The sequence below is a fragment of the Hippoglossus stenolepis genome, chromosome 13 (genome assembly GCF_022539355.2).
Source record: "Hippoglossus stenolepis isolate QCI-W04-F060 chromosome 13, HSTE1.2, whole genome shotgun sequence".
Classification (NCBI taxonomy): domain Eukaryota; kingdom Metazoa; phylum Chordata; class Actinopteri; order Pleuronectiformes; family Pleuronectidae; genus Hippoglossus; species Hippoglossus stenolepis.
The window spans coordinates 21,293,731-21,315,500 of NC_061495.1; the positions used below are offsets into that span (position 1 = coordinate 21,293,731).

At 39.8% G+C, this 21,770-nt stretch overlaps 1 protein-coding gene across 1 annotated transcript; it reads right to left on the reverse strand.

Annotated features, from left to right (window-relative positions):
* Positions 1–315: 315 nt before the first annotated feature.
* hao2 (hydroxyacid oxidase 2 (long chain)) lies at positions 316–10,485 on the reverse strand. The gene is made up of 9 exons (XM_035174909.1): positions 10,408–10,485; positions 8,569–8,620; positions 6,755–6,907; positions 4,792–4,943; positions 4,042–4,325; positions 2,696–2,917; positions 2,008–2,166; positions 1,524–1,593; positions 316–787 (listed from the first exon to the last, which is right to left on the reverse strand). Exons 2-9 carry the CDS (start codon positions 8,583–8,585, stop codon positions 732–734), a joined length of 1,113 nt encoding a protein of 370 aa, XP_035030800.1. The 5' UTR covers positions 8,586–8,620; positions 10,408–10,485; the 3' UTR covers positions 316–731.
* Positions 10,486–21,770: the final 11,285 nt, after the last annotated feature.

Genomic DNA, 21,770 nt, shown 5'->3' on the forward strand with positions numbered 1-21,770 from the left:
ATGCCCTGTTTGACATATCTGCTTTTCCTTCATTTGGGTCCTGCTACTCATAAAACTTACAGAGTATCACTGTTTCGATTATATTAGATCCATTGGGGATTTAAAACACAATAGAGCTATTCTCACAATTGCCACAAACTTTTGTAAAGATACTGTAAAGATACTGTGGCCATTTGTGTTTGCATCTCTCGATCAGACTCGTACAACCGAATCCTCCGTGTATTCAACGGAGTAATTGTAATTCTCCTTGAGTGTAAAAGACTTCTGCTACATCTACATGTGTGTTTCCCTGCTTTCGACAAAAACAAATCTTCATTCTCTCAGCAGGTGTTTATTATGGCACAAAACCATCTGGCAGCTTTTCAAACCACAGCGTAAATCCTTATATGTTGTGCTCATTACAATAAAACCAAAGAAATTTGTCGTTTTCATGACCAGTGCCTCCATCCCCTCCAAACGCAAACACACTTTCATTATTCACTTGCTAAATCTGCCACTGACGCTCAGCCTCCCCCAGACACTCTCACTTCACTCTGAACACATGTTGGATGTCAGACACAAGACATTTCCAAGTGATGGAAGCTTCCCCAAATGATAAATACACAAGGTTTGAGGTGGACATCTCTCAGTTCATCATACGATTCAGTCTGTGGCTCAACTTCTTCTGGTTTGATTCAGTCCTGTTCGGGGGGCTGCCGTCCTCGTCCACACTGCTGCCCTCTGCTGGCCAGTTACAGTTTGGCGAACTGAATCAGGTTCCTGTTGATTTCAGCGACGTTCCTGCAGCCTGAATCATATGAATATAAACAAAATGACACTGTTGAGATTAAATATTGCTGAATGTGCACAAAATGTATTCACATGGCGACACTCTGCCTGCTTTCAGGGACTTGACATCTCAAAGGCCCCGTTCCCGTTCACCTCAGGCCAAATGCGTCTCTCTCGTGGGATCTGATTTCATCTCCTTGCACTAGATTTCTATTTGCAGAAAACCGGTTTGCAGAGTCGGCTCCAAATCATTGTTGGCAAGGTTTCACAACCAACCGAGTAAGTACGGATGAGAACGTACTCTCGCTTGCACAGAGAACTTCAGTGGATGTAGACAGCGGCCATACACAGGGGCACTGGATGTCAGACAGAGATGGCAGTGCAGTGCAGTTTCAGTCCGTGCCTAACATGATCTGTGTCGTGTTCTACATATGTGCATCAGAAAATATACTGAATGTTCTCAAATAAAACGAAATGTTATAAAAAATTAAAATAAAAAAACTAGGCCTATTACATTGCTCCCCTCAAAATGTCACTGCAGAAAATTAAATACAATTTTCTTCCACTGATTTTGATTAGTAGTATTCTTTTGCCCGGCAGTTACTGGCCCCCTCAGCTCCCTATTTCCAGAGTACCCACACCACCACCTGATGTGTTGTGAGTTGTTGGATCTCAAATGCATCCACAGTGAGTCCCCTGGGATCACGTGGGGAACGTGTTTTAACGTGTGTTAACACGAGCAGGGCCCGACTCACCCGATAGAGCCATGGACAGACGGAATTCATCATTCAGGATTTGCAGTACCTCCCTCACTCCCTCCTCTCCCTGGAAGATCACACAGGAACCATCATTATTTTAAAATACAAAATATCTTATCATCCATAAAATTATTATGGATCATCCATTGATTTAAGTTTGATTTGATTTATGTGATCTTGACCGAATGGACGTCATTGAGTTTAGACGGTGTTACAGGTCACAAACTGTATTCAGGTCAAGAACAGTTTAAATCACATGAAGGCCTCAGCTTCGACAATATCAGCGACTTTCAAGGATAAACTTAAACGGTGGAGGACGGTGGTTAGTATGTGAAGCTTTTAACAAATCCAAGATCAACATAGTCAGACTTCAGTCAGTAATAATACTATAATGACAAGAAACACTTCAATCTGTAATCAATCAAACGACCCACATACACACAGAGTACCACACACGGTCATATCAGTGCTGCTCTCCTACCTTGTACGCAAGGCCCCACACTGCTGGACGGCCAATGAAAACACACTTGGCGCCCAAGGCTAGTGCTTTCAAAACATCGCTTCCTGTCCTGATGCCTCCGTCCACATAGACCTCGATCCTGCCCTGCACCGTGTCCACTATCTCTGACAGCGCGTCGATCTGTTGGCAGCAGAGGTGGAGACGTAAGGCCAGTGCACTTTATTAAAGAGATGTCGACTGGCTTCCCACTGCACCTCAAGTTTAACTGTGTGTGTTGCCACAGACTGAAAAACATTTCCCTTAAACATTTTGAAACCAGAACGACAGCAAACAAACTATATAATACTATAATAGTATTACTGCAATAGCACTGTCACAATGAAGGAATAGTTTCACATTCTGAGAAACATTTTGAGGATTGAAACCTCCCTCATGTCTTTGTCCTGAATATAAAGCTATAATAAGTAGATTTCATCAGAGAGAGACTCCAGTTGCAGTAATGTTACTCGCCTTGTGTTTTTAGAGCTAACAGCAGTACAAAAGCCACATGATACAACTGCTCTAGCTGCTATAATACTTCTTATTCTACTCTATAGGAGCATCACCTCTACGTCTACAGCATCAATCCCCAGGCTGTGATACCCACTAAATAACTTTGGACAGGACAATTCTTAAATATGAAATAAAATGTGACGTGGTCTGTGAGTACCGAGGCCGGTCCTCCGTCCAGCTGTCTCCCTCCGTGGTTTGACACGATGATGCCCTGGACGCCGTGTTCCACGGCCAGCTCCGCGTCCTCCTTGGTCAGGATGCCCTTGATGATAATGGGCAGGCGGGTGATGGACTGCAGCCAGTACACGTCTTTCCAGCTGATAGATGGGTCCAAGGTGTTGGCTGGGATCCCATAATCCTCTGGGCCTGCAGTCTCCTGCTGGTACACAAAGTACAACAACAACTGATTTAAGCATGCAGTCGATATAAAAATGGACCACTGCTGTTTCTTGTGGGGGGGCAGGTCTGATACTACTGGTACATTGAGTTGATCTTTGGTGATATTTCATTTATTGATTAATAACACAAACTGCATTAATAATTTCCTATGCACAAAAACAGAATCCTTAACCAACTTAAATAAATAAATTGAATTGGTAACACACAAAGTAATTAACGCAAACAAGTTATAGTAACTCAATTTTAACTTTAATCTAATATAAAAATGGAATATTTTTTGTGTACTACTAATTACCAGTAACACTGATTTTTATTAAGTTGGTCCAAAAAGTTTATTTTTTCAGTGTATATGCTTTAACTATATAAAATACTACAAAACCTAGCAGTTAAATCATTGCATTGGTGCTCAGTTAATCAATGATTATGTGATATTAATAATTGAATAAAATGTTTTTATCATATGGCAGGAAGACGTCATTTATAACTGTAACATGCAGGTTACAGTTTCTCTTGCACAGTCTCATTAATTATAACAGTTCTGATACAGCAACTTTAAATCCCTCAACAGCAGATGTGCAAACCCCAGTGTTACCGTTAGAATTGTCCCCCATAAGCATGGGCAAGTAGGAACCAAAGGCAATGAGAATGTAAATAAGAAACCTAAATACACATATTTACATATAAACTCATCTAATGATATGCAATATGTATCACACTTGTATTTGATAATGAAATTATTAATTATATAATGAGCTTAATTCTAAGATACTAAAGATCTAATACGCAAAAGAAAGTAGTGTAAATATATTTGCAATACAATAAGTTAAAAAAAATGTGTACATAATTAAAAGAATGACCTACAATGAAAAGGAAATCTGGAATTATACATTTGATGACAACATGAAAATATATAAATTGCCATTTCAATATGAATATTTCACTGAATATAAATAAGCGATATGACTGAAATAGTGATTTACCATGTTCACTCTGATCTTTGACCTTATCTGTTATGTCTGTACATTTTAAATGCAATAATAATAATAATAATAATAATAATAATAATAATAATAATAATAATAATAATAATAAAAGTACTGTCACCTGGAAAACTCCATCAAAGTTCTTGACCTTGAGGTGAGGCGGTAGTTTGAACTGGTTGCGGATGTCGTTGCGGCGCTTTCCGGTGTAGGGCACATCGACGGTGAGGACCAGGGCCTTGTATCCCAGCCCCTCGACACGGTGCACTATCTGCTCTGAGAGCTTCCGGTCCCGGTACACGTACAGCTGGAACCAGCGGTATCCGTTCGGTGCTGCTGCCACGATCTCCTCCACCGAGCAGGTGGAGTAGGTGCTGGTGATGTAGCAGGTGTTCAGGGCCTCCGTGGCTGTGTGGAGAAAGATGAGAAGTGATCAATGACTTGATATGTAGATCTAAAAACCCTCTGGGTTCTCTGAGAAGATCCACCAAAGTGCATCTGCAGTGCATTTATTAATCAACTCAATTATTGAAAGCTCAGTTCAGTCTAAGATTAAATTAAGAAAATATGAGGAAAATGATTTTGTGTCCTGTACAACATGTCGGCCTTTATTTCAGTCATATGCTTCCATCTAGTGTTGGCTATGCATGCTACGTTATTACTGGATAATAGTTTTAGATAAACAGAAGCTTGTTAAAAAAACAATCTCATGATCTTTTCCATTTGAGAAAGGGTTTCGTCAAGTTTGGAACAAAAAACTTTAACTCAAACTAAGTTAATTAAGGGCTCCTATATTAAATCTTTCACGTATCGGTTCAATTCAAATGAAGAGACGCTCCTCGCTGACCCACAAACACACAAACACAGTCCTCACCCCGAGCTGTGGCCACCTCTCCCTCATGCCAGGCCAGGCAGTGGAAGGCCGTCGGTGCGATGCCCACTGGAAAACTGATTTCTGTCCCCTGCACGGTGGTCCGTGTGTCGCTCACCGACACGTCCCGTAAGATACGAGGCCTCAGACGGATCCTGGGTGTGGAGAGCAGATGAACATGTGATATTAACATGATGAAGGGGGTGAAGGTTCAGGTAGATGATGGTGTTCACTCGGTTGAAAACTACAATGTGGGGAATTTGTAGGAACAGCATCATTTGACCAACTAAAGATCTTCGGAAGGTTGAAGTGGACGATTATAATTACTGCATTTATAATTGATTAATGTCCAGATTATTTTGTCGATTAATTGATTAAGTCAATTATTCAAACGCTTTGCTTTGCTTAACGAACACAAACCAAAGATAATTCAGTTCACGCCACTGCAGTCACACAAAATGACCTAACAGCTGAAACCATGGATATGTTTTGGGCCTTTTTTGTCTGATTGATTAGAAAACGATATGATTAATTGATTATCAAAATAGCTTCTGATTGATTTCTGTTTTTAAGAGAATAATCTTTTGCAGCTGTAATTTGCATAACATCAATTAAAACCTGATTTTTGTCCCAGTATTGATATAAATGGTATAAATGATCAACTAAGCAGCTGTTTATAGGTAAAATGCTTTTCTGCCTAATCCATCAATTCAATATGAGTACATTTTTTCATACACTGTCCGAATACAAATTGTATGAAATACCAGAAATTTAACAATCAGACTCATTGATCTGAAACATTTGTGGCCTGATAAATGATATAATATGGCTATTTAAATGAAAGCTGCCATGGTATGATGGCTATATATGTCTCTAATGGTAAGGAAGTTTATATTGTCTCATATGTGTTATGTTATAAAATGGCACATATCTATGAAAATCAATGACTTCATAACATTGTTGTTTAAAAACTCAAAATATATAATTACGTAAAGTAAAAGTCTATAAAACTGACTCTCTGCCTCATTTTTCTCATTTGGAGAGAAAAAAGTCTTGACCTGTCATGGAACCAAACCAAAATATTGACACAGCATTGCAAAAACATTATCTAATATTATATAAGTCTATATATAAGTCAAAGAAAGTCTATCTATCGAAGGCAAATACTTATTGTGATGATAACCTGCTGTTTTTCTGAGACACACCATATTTCTTGGAATCAGGAGAAGCTGTGATTCTGTTTTCCCAAACCTCGGACGTAACATCATCTTTCCAGGACACAACCCAACCTTTATTCCTACTGGGAGAAAGAAATTCCAACCTGACGCCAAATGCACCGGCGAATAAATCCTTGGTAACAGGTTTGTTGTAGCAAAAACATGTATGTACACATCATCGCAGAGAGGAAAAGCACAGTCTATAAGTTTTCAGAAAGACATGAGCAAAGCTGAGAGGAATGCACGAGGAGACACGCAAAGGAAAAACATTCTGACAAGATACAAAAATAACTCTGTCCCATTGGTAACAACTTTCAAAACAGATCATTAGTCTTTATAAAGGAACTGGAACAACAACACTGCATAAGCTCCGGGGGGAATATAAGTGTTAGTGATTATGAGGAATCACAACCACACGTACAAAACTGTTTAAACTGAAATTAATTACAGCAGATTAAAGTTCACAAAAGCTTTGATTTACTATCTTTTACAAGCTGCGTCCTCGTACGACCAGGAGTTGGAACACAAATCATGTCAACCTCTAGAGGTGAAGTACTTTATTCAGCATGTCAGTACGTGTAAATGAGTTGAGGTGACACTGATGGCACTAAAAATGTCAATAAAAATCCTGTTTACTCTCTGTGCTGTGTGGAGGGGACCCGGCGTGTTCCCATAAATACAAGTATCCAAGTATTAAAAGGGACTGTTGCACTGATTTCGTGTATTTGTGATGAAACTGTAAACTGTACCTTTTATAAGCCAGCAGATTGTCGTCCCTGGTGCAGCATTCGTCTGCTCCGGCTGCGTAATAATCCCAGGTAGCCTTTGAGAGATGCTCCTTGGCATACTCCTCAAAATCTGTCAGGCATACCATTGCCATCTCTGCACAGCGACCCCCCTCTCTGTTGGGGGGGACAGAGATCACAACATCTTCAGTCTCAAGCTTATTAACATTGACAAGAACGAAATTTACAATAAACAAACTATGGCACACAATAGAGCGCATTTCTCTGACAAGGCCCAACAGCCAGCCATTTAAATACACATTCCAGATTGTTATTGGAGCTGCACCAACTTGTACACACTCACAAATAGCAGTTCCCTAAACATGTCTTTTTTGCATCTAGATCCATGAATCCTTCTCTCAGAAATCAGGGTAAAAAGTCAGAGAAACACCTTATCTTAAGAATAATTCCCGGAAAATGTAATGCCAGGTCATTCGCTGACCTGTACCACATCCTTCCACCAAGTTTCGTGGTAATCCATCTTGTAATTTTTGTGTAATCCTGCTTACTAACAAACCAACACATGGCCAGGGTTGAAAACACAATGTCTATGTCACATTCCTGTAAGTTTAATAAAAAAACGTCATGTGGTTTTTGCCTAATCCTACTAAAAGTCAGACAAACACCATTGAAAACACAACCTCCTCCAAGATACGTTTCACCACATACACAGGCCATATAATGATGGTTCACTTAAAATATAGATTTTAATATCCAAAATATCTCTTGATCATATCTATAATGTGTTACACACAGTTCAGTTGTTTTCCTTTATCCCAAACTGTCATCTCTCCTCCAGTGTCAAACAGGATCTGTCACTTTGCATGTGAGACAAGAAGCTACAGGCACCAACAGAAAACACCATCTAGACTTACCCCAAACAATCGATCCGTCATAAACAACGTCCGTCCCTCTCACATGACACATCCTCCACAGACGACTGGAGCTGCGACATCACCCCTCAAACTCAAACACCCCTCAGCAAATGTGGAACCATCACGCGGCCAACAAACTCATCCGTCAAGCCTCAAGCTGAGCAACTTAAATGATTATTTTACTTTTGTCAATGTTGACCTTTAATCAGGTTTAAATCCTTGTGTGTGTGTGAGTCCTTGTGTCGACTGTGTTGCTTTTGTGTCGCACAGAATCAAACTTTCATAGAGCCGCTATAAAAGCCAGTGACAGTGAATGTGACCCGAGGGTGACCCCTGCTCTCTTATTGTGTTTCCACAAGCTGGAAATGTGCTGATGGTGACTGCAGCTATAGTGAGGACAAGAGCTGTCTGACACAGTGCAGCGTGGTAATGATGGTACATACAGTAGTGTACGTATGGCCACGCACATTTACACGCTCCGTACACACAATCCTACATGCTAACAAATACAGTACATACAGTAGTGTACGTATGGCCACGCACGTTTACACGCTCCGTACACACAATCCTACATGCTAACAAATACAGTACAAACATTATACGCTTCTTTCACACAATCCTACATACTAACAAATACAGTACAAACATTACACGCTTCTTTCACACAATCCTACATGCTAACAAATACAGTACATACAGTAGTGTAAGTATGGCCACGCACATTTACATGCTCCGTACACAAAATCCTACATACTAACAAATGCAGTACATACAGTAATATACGTATGGCCACGCACATTAACACGCTCCGTACACACAATCCTACATACTAACAAATACAGTACATACAGCAGTGTACGTATGGCCACGCACATTTGTTGTGTTTTAGTTGAGTGTACTCACCGATTACAAATGTTCATTCTCAATCAGCAGATTTTCCCTCTTGACTCATAACCTGAGAATAAAACACAGGGAGTTACATCACCACTGCAGACTATACAGATACTCTACTGCTGATACTTCCAGTACTGAGAGTAATACTACAACTTTGACCAATACGACCAGAGCAACTGCTTCTACTGCTAACAGTGCTGATACAACCTCCAGTACTGGTGGTACTACTACTGTAAACATTACACTACAACCATCACAAAACTATATTACAAATAGGAGTACCACTACTGCTAAAGTTAGATGTTGCTACTATCACTTACTATGACACAAATATATTGATAATAATACAAACAATACTTGTGGAGCTTCCTCTAGCTACTGTTAGAGTTTCAGGTTGTAAAATGATAAACCACTATTACTACTACTACTACTACTACTACTACTACTACTATTATATTATATATTTATATAAGTGTTGGATTTTGACACACATTTGTGATAGCCATTGTCTCATATTATATCTGATAAACTAAATAAAAAACAAAGTAATACGTTGTTGAATTTGATTACTACTGCAATTTGTACTTCTATATAATTATAGTGTTTTTACCATTGATTGTCTGTTCTGTGTTCGAATCTGTTATTCTTGTATTTATATTTTAAACTTTTTATTTCATTGATGCCCATCTTGACCAGGACTCCTGAGAGAAGAGATGTTGTATCTCAATGGGACCAAATAAAATAAACACATGTCTCCAGCACAAATCCTGTTGTATAAGTTTTCATCTGTGAACACTTGAGGGCAGTGCAACACTGACTGAATCTGAAAGACTGACGTCTGTTCTTAAAGAAACACTCAACATCTGTAACGCAGGTAAACACAAGCTTCAGTTAATGTGTGTGTGTGTGTCTGTGTGTGTCAGTACTGCAGCTACTAAAAACCAATATATGACCTCTGATGTCTGTAGTAAGTAAGTAGTGTAGTAATAATATCTGTGGTAATATTTACTGTAGTAAACAGGATACCGCACTACACACTACACACTACACACTCCACAACACTGTAACACTGTAACTGTACCAACCTGCTTTTTTTTCTTTTAATATTTAAACTAGAATGTATTTGATGTGACAAGTGAAATCTTGATTTTACATTTTAGTTTTTTTTCCTATATTTTTTGAACTTAAGAACGACTAATAAGAAGGCCAATGTGAGCTTTAATAGGTGTAAACAAAATATTTTACATATTTGCAATTATTTGTTCCATTTCATCTTTGTACTTAAACATTTGCAAAACTATACATAGATACAATTTAAGCAATAAAAACGTGTTGTCTCAAATTGCAGTACATTTTTACAATCTCTATTTTTCCACCAGACAACGCAGCTACAAAATCTTTTTTTTCTGACTTTAATATAATTCGTTTATTTACTGTGAGTAAATCGTTTTTTCCAGTGTGGCTGGATGAGTGTGGTGAATGAGAGCTCTGTCCTGTGTCGGCTGTGAAAGGTGACGTTCATTGAATGGCTGCTGAGAGCACATTGTCCAGGTGAGTTTCTAGAATACCTGGTGTTTGGCATTTAGTGTGAAATGCAAAAAGGATAAGATCTCATCGGCTTCTGTTATAGATTATTAGTTCAACATGGGCCTATAGTTAGCCTGGACCTTGTCTCATCACCAGGAAATAAACACAACCTGACACCTTGTTGCTGCCATTAAAATATCTGGAAGAAGAAAAAAACCCGTAGGTGTCTACATTTGGCTGAAAAAGGTCAAATAAGCTGATAAGTAGAATTCAGCAAAGTGTAAATAAAAGTCAGTGAAGGGGATGAAATCATTGTCTTACCTTTAAGTCAGCTGCTTGTCCAGCTTACAGTGCGTGTTGGTTCCCTTCTCATGTGACAGGGTCATGTCAGAGGGCAGCCCCCCCGGCCCACCTGACCCCCCTGTACGACCTTCCCCATCCCCCCCCTCTCACAGTGTGACGCTCCTCCCTCGGTGGCTCGGCACCAGCTATAAGCCGTCACGTCAGCACTCTGAACCCCGGCCTCTCTTTGTGCCAAAAACACACCAAAAGCTGCGGGTCAATGGTTTGTTGTCCCGTCCTCCTTCTGTCTCTACTTCCTCCCACATTTTTCAATCCTCTTCATCCCCGTCCATATTACCAATTTGTCCTTTATTCCTTTCGTTTCTCCCTCATGTGATCTCCCCTTCCTTCCCACCTGAAGGTATTTTATCTGCGTGAGTTTGTCCAAGCGGGTCATATTTGTCAAATGCAAATCAAGTTTTCATCCTGGTTAATAATTAATCCTCACTGCACAAGTAAAACTAAAGTTAACAGCAGTTTAGATTTTTTTGGGCTACTCATTGCCTAATTTTTCCGCAGAGCATTCAGGGCACATTCCGGTACTTTGTATATTAAGTGTTGGAGCAGGAGTTTGCACTCACAGGTCAGGAGTCTAAAACTAATAAAGACTTTATCAAACTCAGATTAGTTTAGCTTGTTTAGTTTATGAGTTTATTTTATACACAATGTATAAACAGTCCATCACATGTAAAGCATCAGACAAAATATAGTCTCCATGTCTGAAAATGTTTCTAAAGGTCAATGGTCACATGACTGATTCGTCTTGATCCATGTTTAACGTTTTGTTTTAAAAATACTGAAGCTTGTGTATTTTCTGATAAACGTGTGAATTTAGCTCCATTTTTCTGCTGCTCTCACTGCGGTTGCGATAGTTATGCAAACTTATTTGAATGTAATTAGAAATTAATTGAAAAGTATTTTTTCCTGAATTTAGTTGCTTAAAGTTGCAGTGTGTAGAATTTAGTGACATAAAGTGGTGAAGTGACATGTTGCAGCTGAACACCCCTCACCTCCTCCTCCCCTTCCAAACATGAGAGAGAACCTGTGGTAGCCTTCAGTTTTCATAAAAAACTCAAAAGGTGTTTAGTTTGTCCACTCTGGGCTACTACAGGAAACATGGCGGCCTCCATACAGAGGATCCCCCCGATGTAAATATAAAGTATTTCAATATAAAGGGCCCATTCTAGTAAATATAACAACAGTTTGTATAATTTAGATGAAAAACAATCGTGAAAACATCACTAGGATTATTTTATAATAAATTTCTGTCAACAGATCCCTTTCACCTAAATCGTACACACTGGACCTTTAATCACCTCGGGCTGATGCTCTGGAGACTACGAGCATTTCCTCTCTGCAGATTGACACACATCAGTTTACATGGACACCGATAATCTGACTGTTGAGCTGATTAGGACAATAGAGTAAATCACATATTTTCTGATCATCTAAGCCAGAATAAGGTCAAACTCTACAAAAAATCTATAATTGAACCAAGACACGTGGAGTTTTCTTATTATGTAGTAATGAAAACGCAACCTAATGTTTTATTTCGAGACGTCGACGTACAAGAGTTACCAACTGCTTGACGACACATGCCTCGGGTCCGAGTGTAAAGAAGTCATAGCTGTGTGTCATAATCAGATCTGTAACATGTAAACAGGAATATGAATGGAATGTTCTATTAGCAACTCATGGAAACGTCATAATCAGAAATACGTCCTCGTTTCAATGTGGAACCTCCGCCTCCTGTTCACTTCTGATCTGTGCGAGCGAGGAAACGGATCAAACATTTGCTGCCTGTGGAAAAATTGCAGCGTGGCGTCGCGTGGAGTTCAACGATATTGGCTTTGCATTTGCAAATGTGGGACCAGGCCCTTATTCCCAATGGGGTCAACAGTTTGAATATCGGTGTCCATGTAAATGTAATCAGTGCTTAAGTGGTGGTGTAAGATCATGAATTCATTTCTAAATCAGGCACATATCTGCAAAACAAAGGCAACTGTCAAAGCTCTAATGAATCACACTTTGGAATGATGGTTCCTTATTTCACAGATTGTTTAATGGGTTTTAGTGTTTAATGGCTTTAGTGTCGTCACACCTGGCTGTGAGCGGCTTGCAGCACAATAAGATAAGTGTGAGAAAACCAGTGAATTCATAAACAGTTTAGCAGGGGCTTGGGGCCGCTGGTATCTGATATGTCTAAAATTCACTCGACTATAGCTCCAGTGAATCAGTCCAGATTAAATACAAGAAAATAGACTTTTTTAGCTCTGTCTCCAAATGTCAGACTTGTCAAACAGACTTGTGGACTTGGACAGGTGTTTTGAGGGCCTTGACATATTTAACACAGATGTCCTGAGCTTTGATATCACAAGCTTGTTATGCTAGGGTCCCCATGTAAGTGATGGATAGATGGCGATGTCACAGTGTCTCCGCTCGCCGTGGACGCAACAAAACGCCCTGAGAAGTTGTTCAAGCGTTTTAAAACAGCAGTGGGGCGCAGTGATTCTAAATTAGATTCTCTCGCTCTTATTTCGTTACAGCGTTTGAATTGAATTTTCCCTTTGTAAATGTAATATCTTTGGTAACAAAACCTGGCTTCTTGAGAGACGTCTGTCTTTCTGTGTGTGTGTGTGTCTGAATTCATGGGTTTTATTTTGGCTTTCACACAAAGGGCTGTGAAGGTGGAGCCAAGGGCTAAACCTGACGAGCTGGACCTCCGCGGGGAGGTGTGGGTGTTACCTGGAACCGAAAGGAGGTGCAAATTGTGTTAATCCACAGCTGGCCTGGATGCCTGACACCACAGAGTTAGATCTGGCTCTGGGGCCGCCGTGTTGGATGTGCTGGACGTTCAGCTGAGTGGAAAACCTCTTCCACATGCCGGTCGAGGCTCTACCCTCGGGCTGCAGCCCAGCACGCCGCAGCACATGTGTGTTGAATTGCCAAGGTGTTATCATGCCCTGGCGAGGCTCCGAGCTCCTCCACCTCTGTCTTTCCCAGGTTTATTATCAGACTAAATACAGACAGGGACATGGGTCGCAAATCCACGCAGGCTTTCATTGGACTCTGCAGCGAGGCCCAGTCTGATGGCTGTCCATCATGGAGCTGCAGTTTTTTTGTGGTTATGCTTTTTTTTTTTTTTTTGCAGTAAAAACAGCAAAGGAATGTTAGAAGAAAAGGCGTTAGCTGCTGGGGGCCACACTCAATTTAAAACAGTTCTTAGCAGGTTTTCTCCCACAATAGTTAAAACAAAGGAGCAATAAAACTGCAGAAATGATTAATTAGGTTAAACAGCGACAAACAACAGGTTGAAAGGGGCCAAAGATAAGAGCTGTTTGTTTCAGACCCTGGATTATCTGACGGTCTCAGGATAGATGGTGAGTTATTTTGACTGTAAAACCCCACGAGACAAAAAGCCAAATTTTCTTCAATTGTGTTTAATGCAATCAAATTTGAAGACCTTCTTAATATTTTGAATACATTTTTTTTTGGTCTGATGTGTGTAAAGATTTGTAAAGAATTAAATCAGATAGAAATCTAAAAAACATGACAATCTTAAATTGAACTAATGTGTATTAAAAATACCAAACGAGAAGCAGTGAAAAACACTACACAGACGGGGGTTTTAATGGCTGATATAAAAATGATGGTTCGTTAAAAAAAACTGTTGAATTGTATGAATTGAATGTAGATAAAATAATTACAATTCTGAGGTGGAAAATGTTAAATAGAAACTTTTGAGCTCTTTAAAAATTAGAGGTGAAATTAATTGTTGTGTCTGCGATAACTTAGACAAATAAACCTATTATATTTAAGTATACTTAAGTGGAGACGTAAAAAAACATCAAGACATTTGTTGTAATTATCAACTGGCTGTGTGGATCTGGTTCCAAAATTTACAATTTTGACATACATTTTGTCGTTATTTTATAATTTTACATTCCGATATTTCATTTAATTTTTTTTAAATAGAACTATAATGTTTCAGTATATAATGTACATACAAGAACTTTAGATATGTTGTACAACTAAAAATTATAAAATCATTAAAACACATGCACATTTATGTCAGTGTGTATGTGTTTCCGTATTTTTTTGATTTTGAGTTATTTTTTTTCTGATGAAAAATACTTTAAATGAAAAGAAAAAAGGCCAAAGACTTTCTGAAGCTACAATCATAAATCCATTCAGGACATTTAATAAACTTTTATGGATGAGTTTCTATTTTCGGAGTGTGTATTTGCAGTTGTGTGTGTCAGTGCTCGGCTCCGAGCACCGAAACGAAGGCAAAGGAGTGAACACATCAGTGGCTGTAAATGTCATGTAGCGGCTGAGTGATGGATGTCCAGAGCATTTGATGTCTGGGAGAGATCTGAGCATAACTCACAGTTTGCAGTCACGCCATATCACACTCTTATGATTCAATCCATGCAGCATCCATGGACGCTTTGCTCACATCTACCGAGGGGCGGTGGTGTTGTGTGAAAGTTGTATTTGTGCTCAATTTGAACGAGGGAGGGGCACATCATGATTTGAGTGAAGGATTCATTCCTCCCTGATGTGTGCTTGAAGCTGCGAAAACTCCACGGTGACGACTGTGAACTCTGTGGGAGCATTGAGACATTAAAACCTTCACTGCACATGAACACCACTTCCTCTACACTTTCCCTTTTTTTGTAGTTTGTTTAAGTTTGGCTTTTCTGTGGTGGGAGTCAGAGTGCTCTCTTCACTCAGGTGTGCAGTGATAGTTTGGAGTCCTGTCCGGTGACGTTACATTAAAGGAACTCGACGTCTTCAAAATGCAAACGCACGTTCCCACGCACACGTCAGAGCAGGAGTCCGTGTTTTCCAGGAAACGGGTTAGTTGGACGTGACATGAGACAGGAAGTAGAATGACTCGTGGAAAACCAGTTGGTGTGATGAGAGGAGACATTTAACTTATTTCAATCAACTTTTATTTCATTTTCAACATGTTTTCTCCGAGCACGACCAGAAACTCAACCCTGACTTTGTTATTTCAGTTGCTTAGATGTGAAGTTTTGGTGATCTCACCCAAAATGTGGCTGCGTTTGAAGACCGTGCAACTAGGCTGTTCCATTTCAAAGGCTCCTCCAAATGCATCCTTCCAGCAACGAAGGCTCCCATGGACAGACCCTCCCCAGCCTAATCTATCCCAGGATTTATTGAACTTTGTTGACAAACTAGCTGTGTCCCAATTCAAGTTTTCGGCCCCCTTGGTTTGGTTGAGTTGAAGCGTGACACTCGAGCACTGGATGTCTCGTCTCACGATAAATCTGATTGGGCTGGGGTGGATCCTACATTAGCCATGCTGCTGTGATGCAATCAATCCTCCGATGCAGCCTCCACAGGATGCAGACCCGGAATTGAGACACTGCGATTGTTTAAAAAAAACTTTCTTGTCATGTCCCACTGCACCTCTGTTGCTATAGGCGACAGCGGTAAGCTGGGGACGCAAAATCCTTTGTAGACCAGACGTCTCATTACGGTTTGGCCTCTGCTGCCCATGATTAGTGGGTCGTCCATGTTCACAAGGCTGCATTTGATGTTTGATGAGGGCATGAAGATGCGTTTATTGAAATGATACCTAAATTGAATTTGATGTTGAAGTTGGATTAGCATTTTTGATAATAATGTATTTTCGTGTAAAGACATGTACCAACCTGAACTAAATAAAAAACGCATATGAGAAAACTGCATGGTGTCAGCTTGTACTACATATGTGTGTGTGTGTGTGTGTGTGTGTGTGTGTGTGTGTGTGTGTGTGTGTGTGTGTGTGTGTGTGTGTGTGTGTGTGTGTGTGTGTGTGTGTGTGTGTGTGTGTGTAAATGATCACTTAATTATTTTGCAGGGAAAAGACACAAACTGACATTCCGACTCATTTTCTGTCAGTCACTGTTCATCACGAGAGGGAGATTAGTTTTGTCGTTAAGCGTCCAGAGGAGCAGAGTTTTGACAGGTTTGGAAATCTGTGGCGACAAACGGTGAAAAGTCGAGACAGTTGCCGGATCTTCATTTGTGTTGTTGGAGTTAACTGTCATTTCTAATTGACAATGATTGAAATTGTGTTTTGCTAATCTAACTAGTGCACGGTAACATGATAGCCTGAGGGAGGTGTGTGTGTGTGGTCTGCGTGTGTGTAACCGTTGAGCAGCTCTACATCATCACTCACTGCTCTATTTGACTGACAGTGATTATGAATGACAAAGAGAAAAAACGATTTTTTCAACTTCTAAGCCGACGGACAACACATCAAACGTTATTAAGATGAAAACTTAAGTGGCTTCATCATGATCTTATCTCTGGGTTTTCCTCACAAGAACATTCAAGACTTGTTGGTAGTAAAATATCAACACCCAGGGGATATACTGTAAACGTGCATCTGCCAAACGTCCCAGATGAAGACCAGATCCAGTTGATAAGTGTTGGCTTCAGTTTTAACCATAGAGCCAATTTAATAATGACTTCAAGTGGACAAAGATGGCAAGGTTTTATTTCTGCAGAGAGCTCCTTGTTTTTCCTTCATCAGATACTGTGCTGATGTTTTTCATGAGCAATAAATCTCCCCTTCAGTTATAAAGATCTGTGACTGGTCCTCTCTGCAAGAGTTTGGACTTTATGTCGGGAGATAAAACAAGAACTAGAGATTAAAAATATATATAAATATGAATAAGTATTGCCATGCTACAGTTTGTATTTAAACTTTCCTTGCTAATGCTTCGCCTGTAAAATATTTTCCTATTTCCCAGTAGAGGTTTGTGGTGACAGGTAACAAGACATGAGCTGTTTTCAAACATAAAAAGATTCCCATTTTCTGGGCATTTTCTAGAGTTTGTCTTCCACATATGAAGAACGCAGCAGGAGAGTGATACAGTGTTTTTATTGAGAATCTGTAGAACAGTTACTAACAATGGAATACAATGGAAATGGAAATTATCTTTAAACCAATGATGAATTCATAACTGTAAATGTAAAATTATAATAATAATAATTAACAAATTATTTTATAGCACCTCTCAAAACACAAGCTGCTTTACAAGTTGAAAATGACAAATGGAAGGTGAACAAAAGCAAACAATAATAAACTATTTAAAAGATCAAACAGAGGCACAGATAGAGAAATACAAAATAATAAAGATGTGAAAAGAGTAATAACAAGATAAAACAAAAGACTTAAATTGTTCAAATAGACGACATGAACAGAACTGGAAGAAAGCACAGCTATAAAAATGTGTCTTTTTAAGAGATAATTAAGTTAGCATATTGTGCACAGAACAACATGATGTTAGCAACATGATGCACATGTAACATGGCTGCAACAGATATGTGGGTAATTTGACTGTGGTTGAGCTCAGTCAGGAGGAGATAAGAGGTATTAGACTTTTGCTCTGATTGTGTGTGTGGTTTGTTACTGATGAACCTGTGTGTTAATGCTAAGTCATTTCCTCTCGTACAATATTTTGGGTTTATTTATAATCAAATTTAAGACCTTTTTCAACTTTCACATTTGATTTAGCCTGTTTCAAAAAATGTGACAAATGTCAAATGTGCACTTACCTGTGAAAACAGAGAACCGAACTTGCCGATAACTTGCCGCGTTTGCTGATAACTTGCCGCGTTTGCAGCGAGTTCACAGATGCAGAGAGGGACTCTTGTCTTTCAGCTGCAGAGACTGTTTGCATGCGTGCTGTTGTCTCTATGTTTCTCTTCGACTTTCAGCAAAACCCTCTGCAGAATAATCACTTGTGTTTTTTCCTGAGAGGAAATAATGGATGATAAAAACCAAACACTTTGAAGTTTGTGGGGGTTTCACTTGTGTCATATAACCCGCTTCAAACTTTGTATCCTCACGCCTGGATCTGTGAACCGTTTTACTGGGGTGAATGCTTGAACTTGCCTTGGGGACACAAAGACTTTATGCAAATAAAAAGACACATAAAAAACACATAAAACTCATGGTGTGCAGCTATTCTATTTAATAATGTGTAATAAATACTCCGGAATGATTCTTTCTGATCATTGAAAATCTAGCGAGCTTTGATTTAATGCCTCTCTGAAATAAGAATGCTCTCCAGCCCGCCCTCTCAACCGCTTTCCTTTCTCTTCCCACATTTTCTCATTCATTCCATAGCCTGTTGTCTCAGGACTCTTCATGCGTCCTTGGGGCTCATTTGGAAAACTTCACGTCCAATCAGTCGCTGCGGGAAATGCGAATCCACTGTGACATTTTCTCTAATCAGCTCTCTCCGAGCCTCGCCATCCTGCTCTTGGACATTATGCAAATCACAACGCAATAACCTGGCCAATTAGAATCAAACAGAACCCCGCACTCATCCCCGTGGTCTTTTTTTGGTTCCTTCTCGAGGGGAAGAAGAGGACATCACAGTACACGGGATGAAGCAATGCCGACATTCAAAGTGCTTGTGTGTATCTGGTACGTACGTGCGGACTCGCTGACCTGCACCAGTGCTAGGCTGAAAACTGGATTTTGAATAGGGACAGGCAGGTACGCTCATCTGCAGATGGACACTTGAAGGCATGTTCCCAAAGCAACATGCACGCAAATACAAATAACCCCTACACCAATGGATAAATGCAAAGTTCTTGCTGTTTTTCAGTTTTAAAATTTGCAGCTGCCAGAGATTTAGCTTTGGATACAAAAGTTTTCTAACGTCTATCTCAAAGTGGTCTGGGATTTAACAGTCGAAACCTATTTTTATTTTATATTCTGAAGCAAAAGTCGAAGGAACTGTCCATCATTTAAGGTCTGGTTTGTTTCAGGGGTTTTACAACACTGGGATTGGTTTCGTGATTTTAAATCCAAAGCTTAAGGATACGAGATAAGTGAAAATTTGGACGAACAACGCTTTGGAAAACAGGACTCACAATTACATTCAGGTGAAAAATGATGGAATAATATGCATTGAAGTATTTTATAAGCAAGATTGAACTTTCCCAGGCAGCCCCAACAATGTTTTAAAGCACATTTGGCAGGATGAGGTTTGGTCTCTACTGAAAATGTTTTCCAGTACCAAACTTAGAAGCCATTATTTGCTGATGTTGCTTAAACAAAGACATTTAAGTCATTTTTTTTCGCAATGTTTACATTTTGAGTTACTGAAAACCTTTGAAACACCGAAACAAATCAATAAAATGGTAAATTCAGTGAGAAATCACCATTTAAACACTAAAATCTGATATGTTTGTTTTGACAAATGCCAAAATTAGCTGAAGTTTTTGGCAAATTGTGAAACAGTTTCAACCCCACCGTGTGGTTTGAATTTTATTAAATGAGTTCTCTTTTAATTCTAATTATGTTGTATTATTACTAATACACTGTCCCTTTCCCAACCACTGCCACTTTGGGTGAATAACTTCCAGCAGACTGCAGGGCACGTCTATTAAAAAACCCCAACTCAAGCACTTTAATGCTGTTACTAATTATCTGTGGATGTAAGAGGGAAAAAACTATAAATATTACAGCTGAGAATACGCTCAGTATAATCTATTCCTCGTGGAATCGCACACAACATTACTCAGTTGAGGGGAAAGAGTAAAACAGTTTGGCCAAATCCTCTCCATTACTGAAGTGATGGAGGAGCCACACGCCTCATTTAGGAGAATCAATTAAGGGTTTGTGGAAATTAGTCAAGAATGGTGGAAGCCACAACACGGTGTGCGGGAAATGAGTCTGTAATATAAACACAGATACGTGTCAGGCAGAAAGAGTCGAGGGAGCTTAAGATTTCTAAACTCTACAGTCTGTGTGTGTTTCTGGAGGTTAAACGGCAGAAGGCATTAATCTCCTCGCTGGTCCTCGCCGCTCTAATCTGTCGCAGGACGGACACGCTTGATGAAAATCAGACACCTGATTCGTGTCAGCTGCACTCAAAGAGAGGCCGTCACCATCGCCATCTCTCAGAGTCCAATCAATCCGAAGACAACTGGAGAAGTATATTTAGCTCAAAGAGCCGAGCGGCAAGTAAATATTTTTACTGGATTTTTCCATCTAATGATATGCAGCAGATGTGGAACGAGGCGAGAGGGATGGGAATCACTTCACTGACTGACTGTGTCCCTGCCAATACGAAGGCAGCGAGAGACAATAGCAGACTTTCAAGTTCGCATTAAAGAGGTTAAAGTTTAAATATGTTTTACTGGGATTCCTGTCTGTATGAACCCAAGTTCCTTCATCCTCAAATAACTGGGTTTTACAAGTAAAAGTCCACAGTTGTTTATTTCAAATCTGGGCTTTTGATTTTTTGGTTTGGCAGCAGGAACTAAGGATTTGTTATGGATTATAGTCAGTATGCTAAACTCTCATTTTCCCCCTCTGATGAAAACTGGACAAATTGTGGGCTTTTGGGAAAAGTTTGCATGAGTACACATGTGATTCTATTTGCATGCATGTGTGTGTGTGTGTGTGTGTGTGTGTCAGTCAAAACAAGGTCTCTGAATCTCCCCTCCGGCCATCACGAAAAGTTGTCAATCACCTCCTCTTTTAATTCCAAAAAGATGAGTGCTCACACGCTAAAGCGACGCCCACCTAGCCACAGGCTCTGCCTCTGAAGCCTGTTGGTTTTCCCTTCGCCCCAAAATATGGAAACAGCATGACGGGCACAAAACGGCTTATCTACCAAATGAAAAGTGGCGCCACATTAGTTTTACACATTTTCAGTTTGATTCAACAAAGCATTAAATCCATAAAAATAGGCTGTATCAGATATCATGTCAAACCATAATCGTAGTGTATTTTTAGTTTGATAGTGTGTGTGTGTGTGTGTGTGTGTGTGTGTGTGTGTGTGTGTGTGTGTGTGTGTGTGTGTGTGTGTGTGGGTGGCAACCCTCGAGGGATGAAGTGAGATGATGGTATTGTGCTGTGACGACTCTGGGGTGTTTCATTTAAGAGTATCCACTATTAGAAACCATTTAATCCAATACAGAGAGCTGGAATTTGACTTTATTGAAAACATCTAATGCAAAACAGATTTCTACAAATTTTTTGCAGTGATTTCATCAAATCCTCCTGTCGACGTCATTTAAAAATTCTATTACAGGTAAAAACGGGTCTGAAATAAAGTTATTTACATTATTTAACGTCATTGGCATAATGTGATAAAATTTCTGCTTTCAAAACGAGACACAATCTTTCGTTAATATGATTTTCATTTTTTGCAGCATGAGGGAAAACATCCAAACCAGGAATTCGGACTCAGTCTCGCCTATAAACGTTTGCTCCAGCGCCAGAACTACAACTGTGTGGGAACCAGCAGAGAGTGGAGGGCCCACTCTGCCACGTCGACCCCAGATTACAGAATGTG

Excerpts from the sequence above, each read along its gene's own strand:
- hao2 (XM_035174909.1), bottom strand. Across the intron at positions 4,326-4,791 it reads AGAGGTGGCCACAGCTCGGG|CCACGGAGGCCCTGAACACC; the intron begins GTGAGGACTGTG and ends TTCTCCACACAG. Across the intron at positions 2,167-2,695 it reads TGGACGGAGGACCGGCCTCG|ATCGACGCGCTGTCAGAGAT; the intron begins GTACTCACAGAC and ends TGCTGCCAACAG.